The sequence below is a fragment of the Arachis hypogaea genome, chromosome 7 (assembly GCF_003086295.3).
Source record: "Arachis hypogaea cultivar Tifrunner chromosome 7, arahy.Tifrunner.gnm2.J5K5, whole genome shotgun sequence".
Classification (NCBI taxonomy): domain Eukaryota; kingdom Viridiplantae; phylum Streptophyta; class Magnoliopsida; order Fabales; family Fabaceae; genus Arachis; species Arachis hypogaea.
The window spans coordinates 26,595,466-26,614,008 of record NC_092042.1 but is presented as its reverse complement, the minus strand read 5'-3'; the positions used below and the strand labels follow the sequence as shown (position 1 = coordinate 26,614,008).

The 18,543-nt window shown below is 31.9% G+C and overlaps 1 protein-coding gene and 1 non-coding gene across 2 annotated transcripts; one reads left to right on the top strand and one right to left on the bottom strand.

Moving 5' to 3' along the window:
- Positions 1-108, top strand: LOC112704219 (small nucleolar RNA R71). Its single transcript, XR_003154855.1, has one exon. It is a non-coding gene; the product is annotated as a small nucleolar RNA R71 (small nucleolar RNA).
- Positions 109-6,506: 6,398 nt separating this feature from the next.
- Positions 6,507-11,312, bottom strand: LOC112702858 (uncharacterized). Its single transcript, XM_025754062.3, has 4 exons — positions 11,114-11,312; positions 9,842-10,520; positions 8,394-9,645; positions 6,507-8,317 (listed from the first exon to the last, which is right to left on the bottom strand). The coding sequence occupies exons 2-4, from the start codon at positions 10,400-10,402 to the stop codon at positions 7,512-7,514; spliced, it is 2,619 nt and encodes an 872-aa protein (XP_025609847.2). The 5' UTR covers positions 10,403-10,520; positions 11,114-11,312; the 3' UTR covers positions 6,507-7,511.
- Positions 11,313-18,543: the final 7,231 nt, after the last annotated feature.

The window sequence follows — 18,543 nt, the reverse complement described above, 5'->3', positions numbered from 1 at the left end:
AAGCATATCAGTGGGACACTTTCTGATTAATTGTTTGTATCTTTCCCAAGCTTCATAGAGGGATTCTCCTTCCTTCTGTCTGAAGGTTTGGACTTCCACTCTAAGCTTACTCAATTTTTGAGGTGGAAAGAACTTTGCCAAGAAGGCATTGACTAGCTTTTCCCAAAAGTTCAGGCTTTCTTTAGGTTGTGAGTCCAACCATATTCTAGCTCTGTCTCTTACAGCAAAAGGGAATAGCATAAGTCTGTAGACCTCAGGGTCAACCCCATTAGTCTTGACAGTGTCACAGATTTGCAAGAATTCAGCTAAAAACTGATGAGGATCTTCCAATGGAAGTCCATGGAACTTGCAATTCTGTTGCATTAGAGAAACTAATTGAGGCTTAAGCTCAAAGTTGTTTGCTCCAATGGCAGGGATAAAGATGCTTCTCCCATAGAAGTCGGGAGTAGGTGCAGTAAAGTCACCCAGCACCTTCCTTGCATTGTTGGCATTGTTGTTGTTTTCGGCTGCCATGGGTTCTTCTTCTTTGAAGATTTCTGTTAGGTCCTCTACAGAGAGTTGTGCCTTGGCTTCTCTTAGCTTTCTCTTCAAGGTCCTTTCAGGTTCAGGATCAGCCTCAACAAGAATGCTTTTGTCTTTGCTTCTGCTCATATGAAAGAGAAGAAAACAGGGAAATATGGAATCCTCTATGTCACAGTATAGAGATTCCTTGAGGAGTCAGAGGAAAAGAAAAATGGAAGACAGAGGTAGAAAATTCGAACTTATCAAAGAAGATGGAGTTCGAACTGTGCATTAAGGAATAGTGTTAGTCCATAAATAGAAGGATATGAGAAGAAGGGAAGTAATTTTCGAAAATTAAGTAAAAGATTTTGAAAACATTTTGAAAAACATTAATTGATTTTCGAAAATAAAAGTGGGAAAGGAATCAAAGGATTTTTGAAAAAGAATTTGAAATTAGAGGTTAAAAAGATTTGATTGAAAATTATTTTGAAAAAGATGTGATTGAGAAGATATGATTGGTTTTTTTTTTAAAAAATATGTGATTGAGAAGATATGATTTGAAAAACATTTTAAAAAGATTTGATTCAAACATTAAACCTTTCTCAACAGAAAAGGCAACATACTTGAAGTATTGAATCAAATCATTAGTTGATAGCAAGTATTTTTGAAAATGGAAAGAAATTGATTTTGAAAAAGATTTGATTGAAAAATTGATTTGAAAAAGATTTGATTTTGAAAAGATTTTGAAAACCTAAAAAAAATCTGCATTAAAAACAAAATCTTCCCTCTTGTGCCATCCTGGCGTTAAACGCCCAGAATGGTGCACATTCTGGCGTTTAACGCCCAAAACTCTACCCTTTTGGGCGTTAAACGCCCAACCAGGCACCCTGGCTGGCGTTTAAACGCCAGTCTGTCTTCTTCACTGGGCGTTTTGAACGCCCAGCTTTTTCTGTGCAATTCTTCTGCTGAATGTTCTGAATCTTCAATTCTCTGTATTATTGACTTGAAAAGACACAAATTAAAAATTTTTTGGATTTTTAATAATGAAGAATAATCAAAATACAACTAAAATCAAATAACAATGCATGCAAGACACCAAACTTAGCAGTTTGTATACTACTGACACTAACAACATGAGAATGCATATGAGAAACACAAAATACTCAAGTCAATAGAATTCAAAGATCAGAGCAAGTAAATCATCAAGAATAACTTGAAAATCACTTAAGACACATGAATGAATGCATGCAATTGACACCAAACTTAAAATGAGACACTAGACTCAAACAAGAAATATTTTTGAATTTTATGCTTTTGTAAATTTTTTTGTGCTTTGTCGAAAATTAAGTGGAAAAGAAAATAAAGGTATCAAAATTCTTAATGAGAATTCCAGGAATCATGCAACGTTTAGTCTAAGACTCTGGTCCAGGAATTAGACATGGCTTCACAGCCAGCCAAGCTTTCAAAGAAAGCTTCGGTCCAAAACACTAGACATGGCCAAAGGCCAGCCAAGCCTTAGCAGATCACTGCTCCAACAGCAAGATTGATAGAAATCAACAAGCCCTTGTGATGATAAGTTGAAACCTCGGTCCAATAAGATTAGACATGGCTTCACAGCCAGCCAGACTTCCACAGATCATCTTGAAACACTAGAATTCATTCTTAAGAACTCTGAAAAAAAAATACCTAATCTAAGCAACAAGATGAACCGTCAGTTGTCCAAACTCAACAATCCCCGGCAACGGCGCCAAAAACTTGGTGCTGTTGCCGGATCAGAAATTTGGCACTGATGTTACCGGACTAAAAGCTTGCCGAAAACTCGAACAATCCCCGGCAACGGCGCCAAAAACTTGGTGCGCGAAATTGTGAACAATACTTTTCACAACTCTCATAATCCCCAATAATGAACCCCAAAAAAACGTGGTGTTCAATACCATGGCATAAACACAACTTCGCACAACTAACCAGCAAGTGCACTGGGTCGTCCAAGTAATAAACCTTACGCGAGTAAGGGTCGATCCCACGGAGATTGTTGGTATGAAGCAAGCTATGGTCATCTTGTAAATCTTAGTCAGGCAAACTCAAATGGATATGGTGATATACGAATAAAGCATAAAGATAAAGATAGAGATACTTATGTAATTCATTGGTGGGCATTTCAGATAAGCGCATGAAGATGCTTGGTCCCTTCCGTCTCTCTGCTTTCCTACTGTCTTCATCTAATCCTTCTTACTCCTTTCCATGGCAAGCTTAAGCAAGGGTTTCACCGTTGTCAGTGGCTACCTCCCATCCTCTCAGTGGAAATGTTCAACGCACCCTGTCACGGCACGGCTATCCATCTGTCGGTTCTCAATCAGGCCGGAATAGAATCCACTGATTCTTTTGCGTCTGTCACTAACGCCCCGCCTTCAGGAGTTTGAAGCACGTCACAGTCATTCAATCATTGAATCCTACTCAGAATACCACAGACAAGGTTAGACCTTCCGGATTCTCTTGAATGCCGCCATCAGTTCTAGCCTATACCACGAAGACTCTGATCTCACGGAATGGTTGGCTCGGTTGTCAGGCGAGCACTCGGTTGTCAGGCGATCAACCATGCATCGTGTATCAGGAATCCAAGAGATATTCACCCAATCGAAGGTAGAACGGAGGTGGTTGTCAGGCACACGTTCATAGGTGAGAATGATGATGAGTGTCACGGATCATCACATTCATCAAGTTGAAGAACAAGTGATATCTTAGAACAAGAACAAGCGGAATTGAATAGAAGAACAATAGTAATTGCATTAATACTCGAGGTACAGCAGAGCTCCACACCTTAATCTATGGTGTGTAGAAACTCCACCGTTGAAAATATATAAGAACAAGGTCTAGGCATGGCCGAATGGCCAGCCTCCCAATGATCAAAAGATCTAAAGATCAAAAGATTCCAAAGATCCAAAGATGAAAATACAATAGTAAAAGGTCCTACTTATAGAGAACTAGTAGTCTAAGGTTTACAGAGATGAGTAAATGACATAAAAATCCACTTCCGGGCCCACTTGGTGTGTGCTTGGGCTGAGCAATGAAGCATTTTCGTGTAGAGACTCTTCTTGGAGTTAAACGCTAGCTTTTGTGCCAGTTTGGGCGTGTAGAGACTCTTCATAGTAAAGTCCAGAAAAGTGAATTTTAACTAAAAACTAATAAAAATATACTAAAAACTAACTAGAACATACTAAAAACATACTAAAAACAATGCCAAAAAGCGTACAAATTATCCGCTCATCATTGATCCTCCTTCTGATCAGGAAGTTGTGGGCAGTAGATGGGTATACAAGATCAAGACTCGCTCTGATGGCTCTATTGACCGTTATAAGGCCCGCTTGGTTGCTCAAGGTTATACGCAAGAGTATGGTATTGATTATGAAGAGACTTTTGCCCCTGTCGCTCGTCTTACGTCTGTTAGAGCTCTTCTTGCCATTGCCGCGGTTAAAAGATGGTCTCTCAGTCAGATGGATGTGAAGAATGCATTTCTTAATGGGGATTTGAAAATGACAGTCTATATGAAACCACCTCCAGGATATCCTTGTCCTTCTAATAAGGTTTGTTTCCTTCGCAAGGCACTTTATGGACTTAAGCAAGCTCCTCGTGAATGGTTTGACAAGTTCAGCACTACCATATGCAGTCTTGGTTTTACTTCTAGCCCTCATGAGAATGCGCTCTTCATTCGTAAAAGCGAACGTGGAGTTGTTCTTCTACTTTTGTATGTTGATGACATGATAATTACTAGGGATGATGTTAATGGTATTTCTAATCTTAAGGCCTCACTTCACCGTACTTTTGAGATGAAAGATCTTGGTTCTCTCAACTATTTTCTTGGTCTCGAGGTCATCTCCATCGATGATGGCATATATCTCTCTCAGGCTAAGTATGCTTCAGATCTTCTTGCTCGTGCTGGGATTACAGATAATCGCACTGAGTCTACTCCTCTTGAGCCTAATGTTCGATTTACCCCTATGGATGGCACTGTTTTGGATAATCCGACTCTCTATCGACAGTTAGTTGGCAGTCTCGTCTACTTGACTGTCACCCGACCAGACATCGCCTATCCGGTTCATGTACTTAGCCAGTTCTTGTCAGCTCCTCGTACTACTCACTATGCGGCAGTTCTACGCATTCTTCGCTACATCAAAGGCACTCTCTTTCATGGTCTTTATTTTTCTGCCCATTCCTCTTTGTCTCTTCAGCCTTACTCCGATGCTGATTGGGCTAGTGATCCCACTAATCGTCGTTCTACTACTGGTTACTGTTTGTTTCTTGGCGACGCTCTCATTTCTTGGCGTGCTAAGAAGCAAACGTTCACTGCTCGCTCAAGCACAGAAGCTGAGTACCGTGCCCTCGCTGACACCACTGCTGAAGTTGTCTCAGTTCGTTGGCTTCTCGAAGATTTGGGTGCTCCTCAGTCGTCCCCTACTGATGTTTTTGTGATAACCGCAGTGCTATTCAGATCGCTCATAATGATGTCTTTCATGAACGCACCAAACACATTGAGCTTGATTGTCACTTTGTTCGGCAACGTATCCTTATTGATGTTATTCGTCTCATTGCTGTTGGAACACTAGATCAGACTGCTGATATCTTTACGAAAGCTCATCACCCGACTCGTTTCCGGACTTTGTTATCCAAACTCAAGTTGGTATCCTTAGCTCCCACTTGAGTTTGAGGGGGATGTTAGGGGGGATGTTAGAGAATCATTAGCATCAATTAGGATCAATTAGTATCGTCTATATTTATATAGTATATCTGTATATTAATTATAGGATTCTATACCTTTATTACTCTGATTTATTTAGCACCTATAAATATTTCTTGTATATTATACCTTTGATCACACTGAATAATACACTCTTCATATTACTCTCTTAGTCTCTTGTTTCTAACAATATAAATAAAAAATTTGCAATTAAGAACAAAGAATATTAATAAAAATTAAAATACAATTAATAAATTAGTAATATAATTTAAAAAAAAGTAACTGTGTAATATATTACTATTTGATATATGAGTGAATTATTAGACAATAAATAATAACATCCTTAATGTACAAAAATAGTAATTTTTATATTATAATTTTTTTATGTAAAAACACTTAAACCTACATAAAAGAATTGCCAAAATTACATGATAAGTAACCACAAGAAGTGACATCAAGTCAATAAGGATGACTAGCAGATTCTTTATAAAAGTTAGTCAAATGCAATTAAATTTAAAGTGATGACAAACTGAATTTCCTATTACTCAAAAAATTTTGTACATATCAAGGTTTAGTATAAATATTATAATTATTATTATTATATATGCGTGTTTACTAGTTTATAAATTGTCAATTTTCACTAATATTCCTTGTTCTTAATTGTATTATTTTTTATTTATATATTTAAAAATTTCACTAAAAATTATTTATTTAGATTTCTAATAAATAATATTTTTTAATTTGAATAATTTATGAATTAATTAATATTTATTATACTATATATTCAAGAATTTACTAAAAAATATTAATATAATGAATTTCACAATAATGAAAAATTAATTTTAAAAAAATATTGCATCAAATCTTTTTAAGACAAATAAATTCATGACAAACAAACCTCTAACTAATTTAACATTAAAACAATATTTTGTATAAGTGAATAGAAACAAATAAATTTTTGACTAATTTAAATTTAAAAACAAATAAATTCTTAACCAATTTGACAATGATAATATGAATATATGACACTTATCACTTAAACGTGCCACCTAAGCAATTTTCATTACGAATTAACAGTAAAAAATGACGGAAAAATCATGTTATTAAGGAACTAGAACTTAAATGAGTCTTTCTCTGTTAGGGAACACTTCGTCCTTCGAAATAATGCCGAGAGATTGAATTGGGTGTTCACTCAAGGTCAAAGTATTAATGTTGGCCTAAAAATGAAACATAAAAAGGAAAAGCAGAAAATTAAAGAAACATTACTACTAGATTTAGTCAAAAGAGAAATTGGATTTGAGTAGCACGATAAACTCCATTTGCACTTTCAAATGTTCTCGAGTTTCTTTCACATTCATATTAGGATGAAAACCATACTTTAAGGCAAATTAACACCAAAGTTTCTTCAAGCTGCTTCTAGCTCAACTTGTGAACCATACACCTTACTTAGCACCGAGTCACATGTCTAAGTTGTTGAATTATTTCACTCCTGATTTTCTTTCGTTGTTAGATCCTTTTATGATTCTGATCTGTAGCAACATCTAGTTGTTCAAAACATTCTTGGTGAAGAATTTGCTTTGCAGTGAAGATCAAGCAGTAAAACTCACCACATTAGACATCAGAAAAGAATTTAACCTAAAATCTCAAAGCCAGAGCTTAACATAAGAAGCAAGACATAGATTAATTGATTGATTCCTTAAGAACTCATAAATTCAAATTCACCATCAATAGTCAAAGATCACATTTGGTTGCAAGTTTATGCATAATGCATACCAAGCATAAATCATGACAAGCAAAATTAACAAAAATAACGTGGTGCAAAGCACATGTAACATACCCTTTTTCATCTTCTGCATATTTTATTTTTAACATTATCATAGAAATACAAGGCTAGCACCCTCCTAGTAGAACGAGATTGGAGTGAAGACTTAACGGTGAGTCATGACTGTGGTGCAGGTGGGCGTCGTGGAGAAACTCCTCTCTCCCAGATCAAGCTACAAGTACCAAGTAGTTATCCACAGACAGATAATAACCAAAGCCATACAAAAGCGCATCATAGCTAAGGTAAAAGCCATCATCGTGAGGGAAAAAAACTAATATTTTGGATTAACAGTCAGAATGGTCCTTAAAAGATTAAGAGCAACACTACCGTTATTTAAAGAGCAATCCTTTATATTAATATATCTATTTAATAAATCATCGCATCAAGATTGAAAAAGTAATAAATGAAAGTCCATTTTGCATTAATCAATACATACAAAGATCATCAAGAACTTACTCATAACTGCAAACTTGACTTAACTCTGCGTCGAACTCGTTTGCCTCTAAGTCCTTCACGACGGCGACGCTTGAGTTGGTGTATTTCACGCTCATCCATTTCGTTTAGAAAACTAGTTGATTTGGGCCGACCTTTCATATTGCGCTTTGACAAGGAGTTCGGCTGAATTCTTGGGCCATTATATACTGGCCATGTACTTTGATGCCCCACCACCTCAAACTCTTTCTCATACAACTTGCAAACTTTATCAATCCTATAAATATCATTAACATAGACTTCCCAATTGATGTTTTGATTGGAGCAGCACGCAATTACATGAGGGCATGGATATCGATCAGTTTGAAAATCACCACAGTCACAGTATCCATGCCTTAAATCAACTTTTAGTTCTTCCTTGCTTGATAGCTCTTGAACATAAAATATCTCATTTTCACTTATAAATGCAGTAACAAGTACACTTTCAGCTGCGAGCTGGTTTTTTTGTAGGCGTGTCATCAGCATTTCTGAGAAAACATTTCCCGTATCTTTTCGAGCATATACCTCTCTACTTTTGGAAGCAAACAACTCACACAACCGAAGGTATGTTGCTCTAACCAAGGCTGCAATGGGAAGATTACGAACCCCTTTTAACACAGAACTTATACATTCAACAAGATTCGTCGTCATATGTCCATATCGGTGTCCACCATCAAAGGCTTGAACCCACTTTTCTCGAGGAATTTCATCAAGCCACTTGGTATATGCATCGCCATGTTGACGCATTTGCTTGTAGTGGTAATTATATTCACGCTCAGTCCTTGAATACCCTGCAAAACAAGATGTAGTTGGTTGAGATATTTTGAAAAGATCATAAGTCACAAACAAAAACAAAATGTATGTTACCTATGCTCACAACAAGTCGATGCAAGTAGGGCTTCTCAAATTTCCTCAAGAAATTAGAAGCTATGTGTCGAATGCAATACATGTGAAATGCTTTCGGTGGTGCCCACATATCATGACATCGATTTATTGCTGTTTTAATTGACTCGTGGTCATCAGAAATGATGGTAACCCCATCCTTCATCACTACATGCTTACGTAGGTTAAATAGAAAAAAATACCATGCATCTACGGTCTCATCATCAACAATTGCAAATGCGATTGGCAATAGACTTTGATTGCCATCTTGTGCAACTGCAACCAATAAAATCCCTTCATATTTTCCATGCAAATGTGTCCCATCTACCTGGACTATTGGTTTGCAATGTTCAAACGCTTTTATGCAAGGCCCAAATGTCCAAAACAATCGATGGAATAATCGAACATTCGGCAACAGCTCAGTGCCATGGTAGGCTGGTAGTGTTTCAAGTTCAACAATTGAACCATGAACAATAAGAGACAATGCTTCCAACCATTTCGGCAGAATTTCAAATGAGCCCTCCCAACTACCATAAACATTTTCAATTGCCTTTTGTTTTGCCAAGTATGCTTTACGGTATGTTGTTGTGTATCCATACCGAGATTGAATCTCTGAAATCACATGATTTACATTGAAAGATGGATCATCTCGGACCATAGGCCCTATATGTTGTGCAATCATGTCAGAATCCAACTTTGTATGGTCTTGAGAGACCATCTCTGAGTTACAGGTGTGTGGTCCATTGTATCTCCTGATTTCCCAAACATCCTTATTCTTTATGAAACTGACCCTAACAAGCCATTTGCACCCTGAACCAAAGTACTTGCACATGCAATAAAAAGTTGCTGGTTCTGACTCATGAACTTTGTAATCCACTGATTTAGATAAACTGTAATTTTTAATTGCTTGTACTACACCCTCTTTATTCTTGAATAGCATTCCAACACACAATTTACCATTTGCAGCATAATTCTTACTCACATTTACATACTCTGGAAACTCAGGGGCATGCATAGCTTCAAGATCTAAAGTACGCATGAATGGTACAGGCTTGAATGGATGCTCAATAGCCACTCTATTTGGTACATTCTCCTCATCTTCACAACCATCAGTATCATCTGCACCATTGCCACCACTTCTATGTTCTTGTTCTAAGAAATTATCAATTTCACTATTGTTAATTTCACACTCTGTACCTCTTATTGGAAATGGGCTTGGCTTAACTTCTTCAAGTTGCTGGCTTGTAGGAAAATATTAATTAAAAACAAAAAAATAATATATTAGTGAAAATAAAAATAAAATGTAAACAACAGATATCATTATTCACAAGAATAAAAAAATTATAGAATTCTGTACCCAAAAAAGAAAACATAAAAATAACATTCCACAAGAACATCAAAACATTAATGAGACAAAATAAACTATAACTCACTGGATATGAACTAGGAACTGTTTCATCACACTGATGGTTAGCTGGAGATACACACGGAACTGTTTCATCGCGCTGCTTGTTAGCTGAACATGATCTCAGAACTGTTTCATTGCACTGCTGATTAGCTGGACATGATGTCGAAACTTCTTCATCACACTGCTCTTTGACCGGACATGAATTGGGACCAGCTCCATCGTCATTGGCTTTAGCAACATCTTCGAACTCTACATATAGCTCAATGACAGTAATGTGTGGTTGAAACTGTCTATATGTCATACACAGTAGTCTCATATCATTGTCACTGCTTATTTTAACTGCTTGATATTTTATATTTCCATTAACAATTGATATTGGACACCTGTATTTTATTTTCACCACTTCCCTTTTACTGCCGCCATTTATATCTTGACAAAGACCAGCGTTTAGTTCCACGAAGGACATGGTTTGGGGAATTGTGAAAAATGTTGGTTCATCACATATAAATGTTACACCTTCATTTGTGGCTGTACTAATGGAACCATCAAAATACACAATAGCAACAATATTGTTGCTAGTATCCATTCTTTCCTCTTCTTTTTTACTTGTAAACTATTTTATATCTTTTCATCCCTCTTCCAACCTTTTGTTACTTGGATTGTCTCTCTTATTGTTCCAACCAACTGCTATTTATCAACCAGTGCTGCAAACACATCACGAAAATATTAGAACACAAAAAGGTCAACGAAATAACACACAAATGGGATTAAATCCTGATCATATAACTGTTTTCTAAGGCTTCTTAAGGTTGCCTTTGGAGAGAGAATTTTTTTTTGTCCCTACTTTCAGAAAGCAGGAAAATACAAGAACTTTCTATCTTTGGGACAGAAAAAATTTGCACAAGTTATATAACATATGATTGAACAAGTTATCATCAAAATTAAAAATCAATATGAAAAAGTACCGTATAACAAATTGCATGAAACCAATAATGTAGGTAGTTGTTTCTTTCTTCTAAGGAAAGAATAGCTACTAAGAAACATTTCGGCTAAAGCCAGAAACTCCATGAGCTTGCATTGTAAGAAACAACAACGAAAAGTACAACATGCAACTCGTGTTTTGAAAGATAAATTAATAGGGGAAAAAGAAATTCAGAATGCTATTAATAAGAAAACAGTTTTGAAATATCACAAGTCGCATGCAATGCGTCACCGAAAATTCCAGATGGAAAAATTGAGGGAAAAGAAATTACAAGGTTTTCAAATATTGTAAATAGAAAAAGGGTTAGTAGATTACGGAGTCAGAAGCGATGATGGTTCTTCGCTGTGTGTGTCTCTGGTATGTACTATGTAGATAGCGAAACCCTACTGAACTGAAAACCCAACTCTTTCTTTCTCTCTCTCGAAGCTTCGTTGTTAACCGTTAAAGCGCAAATGGCGTGGAAGCTGATGCACCTACTGAGATGATGATGTTTTTTGAGTAATTTATATAGAGTGTGTGGATTAAAATTAGATATATATTTTAAATTGAATTTGATTACATACATATTTTAATTGATGTTTTATGTAAATTGAATTTTATACTTATTTTTAATATAAATCGAATTTAGTATATGTTAAAATCACATGCCAAATCAAAACAGCAAAATTTGATCTATGTAATACATAGTAAAATTGAATTTATTAAATTCGCTTTATTCTTGATAAAGCCTATAATAAATCGAAGCTATTAAATTTGATTTACAAAAGAGAAACTCAAAGTAAATCGAATCAAATAGATACGAATTAGTAAGAGATGCTAATTATAAAATTAAAATCAATTAATTTAATTTAGTTTTGGCATACTCTATATAACAATTCGAATTAGTTTGATACGATTTACATCTCCATTTTATTCCTTCCATAATACCTTATGCGAGAGAGAAATCTTAGACTTTTAAACGATAAGATTCAAAACTATGGATATAGCATCAATAAAGATGTTAGTATATGAAATTTTTTTCTTCAAATTAAATTAAAAATATTAACAATACTTAGTAACATAGAGTATTTGATTAGAAATGTTAGTTGGAGTATTTGTTAGAAGTAACATAGAGTATTTGATTAGAAATGTTAGTTGGAGTATTTGTTAGAAGTTTGTTAGAATTTTTAAATTAGAAATGTGGGGGGATAATAATGATTTAGGATTGTACATTAAAGTTTTTTTTATTAGAAATATTCGTGTTAGGTGGATTTAGCTTTAGTGAGAATTTGATTTTTATGAATAAGGTTAATATATTGTAAGATTATAATTTTAGCTATTGGTACTTTTTCTAAAAGGGTATATATAATTTAAAATTCGTTTAATGTATTTTTTTGTTAATTACGATAAAGTTTATTATAGTTCTTAGTATTTTTTTTTATCATTATGCATTCCACCCAATGTTTTTTTAACATGAGGAGGCTTCATGGTATATCTCTGGACGATCAGATCATACGTACTTGCAAATGGCTGAGTTATACTATCATGTGAGACTCAACGACCACTGATGTAGGTTAGATGAGCCGTTAGTTAGTACTTTTGTAGAGAGATAGCATTCAGAGACACATACTTTTCATATGTCATTTGGGGAGTGCACAATTACGCTACTAGATGTAGCGTACTAGTTTGCCTCCCGATAGATGGAGATTATGTTAGTGAATGTCTAACAAACTTTGAAAAGTATATCGAAAACGGCTAACTTGCATGGACTTAGTTCGAGAAGCCACTGGGTATGTTACCTCCTACAGACTGTATTGACAAGTTCACTGTAAAGTGTACTTGGATCCAGGATACATTTAGTGAGCTTCCTCAGGATGCACATGAGAATACAGTAAGGGGATATTGCTAAGTTCCTGAACTTGATGACCCACCCCAACTAATTGGACTACTTCTCACTAGATCGTCATCGCTATCCTCATCTATCATGGCAGATTCCACATCATCGTCATTCCGCAGTACATCCTCCATGGGATTCGGTTCTCTATCCTCCCCTGGAACTGGGATCATAACATGAGTATCTGCCATCGTAATTGCAAGCTCACCAAAAGATCGATTATCTCCAATTTCTCCATTATTAACGCAGTTGAGGTCAACTACATACGACAGAGATGTCACCAAAACTACTTCTGGTGCAATTACAGGTACAGATGAAGAGGCAACAACAGAAATTAAACTAAATACTTCTAGCATTGCTATACAGATTGAGGAATCCGATTCAATCTTCTTGAACTAGAGACCACGTCTCCAAGCTTGGCCTCATGGATTCTGACCTCAGGAAATTAACAACGACAGTAAAACAAAACTTGCAAATCTTCACTATATATTACAAAGGAGTCGTACTTCGCACCATCTAGGACAACAGAAATCAAAATCCTATAAAATAATTTCTCTACCTGTTCGTGCCATTAACTCTCAATTTCTGGGTTATAGTATTCTGAATCTAAGCAAAACTTGTAGAAGGATTAATAAACACTCTCAATAGATCTTTACCAGTAAATTTTATTCTCTCTCGTATTTTGTTTTTAATCGTCTTTCTGTAGTGCACAAGAACTAAAAAACTATCATCACTAGCCATTATGAGTGCCACTCTTATGAAGAACAACTTTCTAGTTGTATTTATATATAGGCTATACTCGTAACTAAATCGAATTAAGTAAATTCGAAATATTGATTTCGAAATCTTAGCTAGTAATTCGAATTAATTAGATTCGACTTATCTTGGAGCAACAAGTTTAGTAAATCGAAACAAATTGTATCGATTTATTACTGACTACCTTCTTCTATAAATCAAACTCATTTGATTCAATTTACCATTGTTGTGCGTTGTCAAAAGCTTATGGCTAGTAAGTCGATTCTAACTGTGTCGATTGACTATGCCAGAAGCATGAAACAGACTAAATCGAATTCACATTAAAAAGATATAAATCGAATTTAATTAATTTAATTTATATAGAAAATAAAAAAAACATACATATAACCAAATTCAATTTAAGACATTTACATACTTCACCCTATTTTTTATTTAATCTGTTTTGTTAAGAAATAATTTTTCAATAACCAAGTATCAGTTATTACCAAAATAGTGAACAAATAAATATTAAAGACAGATAAAAAAATTTAAGAAGGAAATAACATATTAACAAAAAAAGTTGGTTCCAACATTTTTTATTTATTTTTTTTTCTATTTTTCTACTTTTTCCCCTAAGGGGTAAGGTTTCAATTAGAGTTTAATTCATTAGTAATTGCTCTGGTATTTTTTAAAAGTTAAATGAGAAATTATTCTCTTTGTTAATTATTATGTGATAAGATTGTACCATTTTATATACTTCTAAGTTCTAACAGATAAAATAACCAGGCATTTAATCAAATCTAATACATATTTAAAATTTGAATAAAAATAATTCCTTAAATCACACTAATATATGGAAAAAATAATTTATTCTTTAATTTTTAAATTATTAGATAAATAACTTTTAGTTAATTTATTATTATTATTATTATTATTATTATTATTATTATTATTATTATTATTATTATTATTATTATTATTATTATTATTGTTTTGGACTTTCCTTCCTTTCTTTAAAATTTTTTCTTGGATTATAATTATAAAAATAAAAATAATATATATTATTTATATAAAAATTTATCTAAAATAGTTTTTTATAACTAAAAGAAACATAAAATATACATAAAATTCAAATCTCATATCCAAGCAGAATGGCACAGAAATTAATTTGGTTATGGATAAAAGATTAGTGATAAACTAGTATATGGATGCATGGTGTGTTGTCCACAATTGTAGACCTGCGTTGATCAGAAACCTGCAAAATGCATGTAACGTTTTGCAGGTGTTGGAATCAGAAAAATACAGGCCCTGCAAAACATAGGTTGCGATTGGTGAGGGAAGGGAACCAGCAAGCGAAACGTGCCCTGCATGCCGACAGGAGCAGGTGTTGACTAATTTGGGATTGCGCAAAATGCAAGATGCGTTTGTCAGCGCAACAGAGCCAAACGCATGTTCTGTTTTGCAGGCTCCCTAGCTACATGCGCGTTCTCGAAGGGTGTTCAGTTTGGTCCTTATAAGCGAAAAACGCAGATGAAAGGGAAGCAAAGTAAAAAACTAGTTATTGAAGCAAAGTGAGAAATAGTTGAAGGAAAGTGAGGAAGCAAGAGTTAACTGGGAAGGAGCTTGCTGAAGAAGAACTGCACAGTATAAGAAAAAAAATGGTGCGTGACTATACCAAATCAGAAGAATATATTATTAAGTATTTGTATCATCCTCAATTTGTAAGTAATTTTTTTTAATATTTAACAATAAATATATAGATTTATTCGAATTTTATTTATTTGTGTTGTAATAAATAGTATTAGGGTTATTAATACTAGCGGCTCAACAGGCACTATCGTGCCTGTTCAGCCGCTTTTCTATTGTTTTGAAGAATTTAATTTTTTTTGTTAATATATTATTTACTTTTCAAATTTATTAGATAAATATTTTTTTATTTTAATATTGACGTGATCTTATTTATATCATATTTTGTTGAAATTAAAATTACTATAAAACACTTTAAAATGTTAAACTATAAAACCACACAATAAAGAGGTAATATAAAATCGTCATAGTTTAAAGTTCTAGATAATATATGAGGTGAAATATTCGATAGAATAAATTTTTATTCTCAACTATTCTAAAATATACAAAAAGCATTTTCAGAATGATAATGCTTCTATTGTATTTCTTTAAAAGTTTTGAATGCCGTCTATTAATTTATAATATTTTTAATTTAATTTTTAAATTTATTATGACAAAATAACGATATGATGAAGTTTTTGTCCGCTAAAATTGTGAAAATATTTTTTAAAAATTAGTTTATTTATTGTACTTTATTTTTTTTGGGCGTTTATGTTATATTCCATACATTATTAAATTTTAATTTGATAACTTTTTTATCATCAAGGACTTATTATTTAGTTACTGTAATTTAATTAAGATTTATTTTTCATCACTAAATGATGTTATGTGTATTACGGTTATTGCCATTAAATAATATTAAATAATATTTGTAGTAGCATTTTTTTAGTTTGTACCTAAATTAGTTATTCAACAAAAATTTATCCGGTAACTCATAAAAATATATACAATGTTATCTATATTTTTAATTTGAGGATTTTTAGTTTAGTTACCTATTGACTTATAATATTTAATATAGTGTTTTGATATTTTTTAAAAAATTAGAACACATTTTGCCATGACCAAATTTTACTATCTATTAAATTTTTAATTGAGTAAAGATTCTATAATAAAAAGGATCCATATAATTTATACAATACATTAATAAATACATGAGATAAAATAAGACATATTTTTGTACTATTTTACAATAGTTGTTATTTTGTGTTTAAGGTAGATCTTTTCTAATTTTACTATTTAATTTTAAAAGATATATGTTGTTACCAAAATTTTATTACAAAGTTATTGTTATTATTAGTCTTATGAATGTATTGCCTATTTAAAATTTATAATATTTGTTAATTATTTGTTTTATTTTTTTTATTATAGAATTCATAATTTTGTTTAACAGAAGGCATTTTATATAGTAGTGCACAATATCAAACCTCTTAATTTATTCAATACAAAAAATATTTTAAATGAATATTATGCGATGAAGATAAAATATTAAAAATATAAGTAGAGTAAGTGAGTACTAACTTCATATTTGCATGGCTTTTAGTATTGTTTGTAACTGATTCATTATAAGAGATTGATTGAGGCATTGAATTAGTAGCAGTGGTGTATGTCTCGACCTACACTAATACAAAAAAAAAACAAACTTAATATATTTTAGATTATCTTAAAAGAATTAAAAATTAGTTCTCAGAAACCAAATAAAATCGCGTAAATTAAGTTAATTAATTTTATTGATCTTCTATATTAAGATTTAATGTATAGGCAAAATGACTTAAAACGACGTTATTACATGTTTTGAATATATAGAGTACTAACCAGTTAGGACATCACCACATCTTTTACTTGAACAACTTCATTATAATGTGATTTCAGACCTATATTTTTAAAGAGCAATACAGACAATAAGCATAATTTGAATTCATAAGATTAAAATTAGTTATCATGATTAAAGTTAACTTTTATGTCGCGTATAAAGGTGATTTTAATTATTTTTAATTTGTTTAATTTTATTCTGAAACAGAAAATATTTTAAAAATAATATTCTTCTATTATATTTTTTTCATTGATTTTTTTTAAAGTTTGAATATCGTCCATTAATTTGTGACATTTTTAAATTTATTTTTTTAATTTATTATGATACATTAACAATATGATGAGTATTTTGTCCGTTAAGATTGCAGAAATATTTTTTAAAAAATAGTTTATTTGTTATACTCTAATTTATCTTTATTTTTTGTATTTATATTTTAACATTTCACATTAGGAATTTATTACATATTTAATATTATTAAATTAATATATTTTTTAATAATAAATAATGTTACGTGTCTCATGATTATTATTATTATTATTGGCTGATATAGTAGCATTTTTTTATAATTGATATTTAAGATAGTTATTCAATAAAAATTGATTCAGTAACTCATATAAATATGTAAAGCGTTATCTATGTTTTTAATTTTAGAATTTGAAAATTATATATCCAATCACTGTTTGTAATATTTAGTATAGTATTTAGATTTTTTATAAAATTATGACCCATTTTACCGTGATCAAATTTTGGCATTTGTTAAATTATGTTACATTAATTTAACACAATATATAAATACTATTTTGATAATAAAATTATTATGTTTGAAAACTTTTTATAATTATCTTATAACGTAGTATTTTTTTGTTTAAGATGACTTCATTTATTTTTTTAATATGAGAATGTAAATGCACATTTTTTTTATTTTTAATATTTTATCCCAAGCATCTACATTAATTTGAAATATAAATATATTTTTTTTGTAATAAATTTATAATAAAAGTTTTAGTTAAAGAGTACTCAATGCTTCTTTTAATAATTTAGAGCAATAAATTTATTTTCATTTTATAGTTTTTACTTTGTAAAATATATTTAATCAATCAAATTAAAAAATACACATGACAAAAAATAAGCGATATGTTAATATTTTTTCTCTTTATTCTATTTGTTATTATTAGTTTTATGAATACATTGTCTATTTTAATTTTTTAATTATTTATATACTATATATTATATGATAAAGATGAAATATTAAAAAAATTATTATTTTGTCTACTAAATTTATTTTATAAAATAAATTATGTAAGGATATACGAAGTCTAAAAAAATTGGACACTAAATTCTAGTAACTTTTTGTATTTTTTATTAAAGAGTGCTCTGTTATATATGTAATTTTTTTTAAGTTAAATAATAAGTATCAGAAATATATGAATAGTGTATATTAATTTAATTAATTTTGTTATAGAATACCAACCAATTATGTTACTATGACGTCTGTTATTTGGACCAACTCCATTATCATGCGCTTTCAATTCTAGATTTTTCAAAGAGTAGAAACAGATATTAAGCAAAAATTGAATTTATAGCCGAAAAAATTAAATTATCATAATACATGTTAAGTTTTTTGTTACCTGAAACAAAATGATGATGATGATGATGGGTGGCTCTTACCATTTGTCTAATTGTAGTTAATTCTGTACTTGA

Bases quoted from the DNA above. Each gene is read 5' to 3' on its own strand.
- LOC112702858 (XM_025754062.3), bottom strand. From the start codon at position 10,402: ATGGATACTAGCAACAATATTGTTGCTATTGTGTATTTTGATGGTTCC. The intron at 9,646-9,841 runs GTGAGTTATAGT...CCTACAAGCCAG, and splicing joins CAGTTCCTAGTTCATATCCA to CAACTTGAAGAAGTTAAGCC. The intron at 8,318-8,393 runs GTAACATACATT...CTTGTTTTGCAG, and splicing joins TCGACTTGTTGTGAGCATAG to GGTATTCAAGGACTGAGCGT.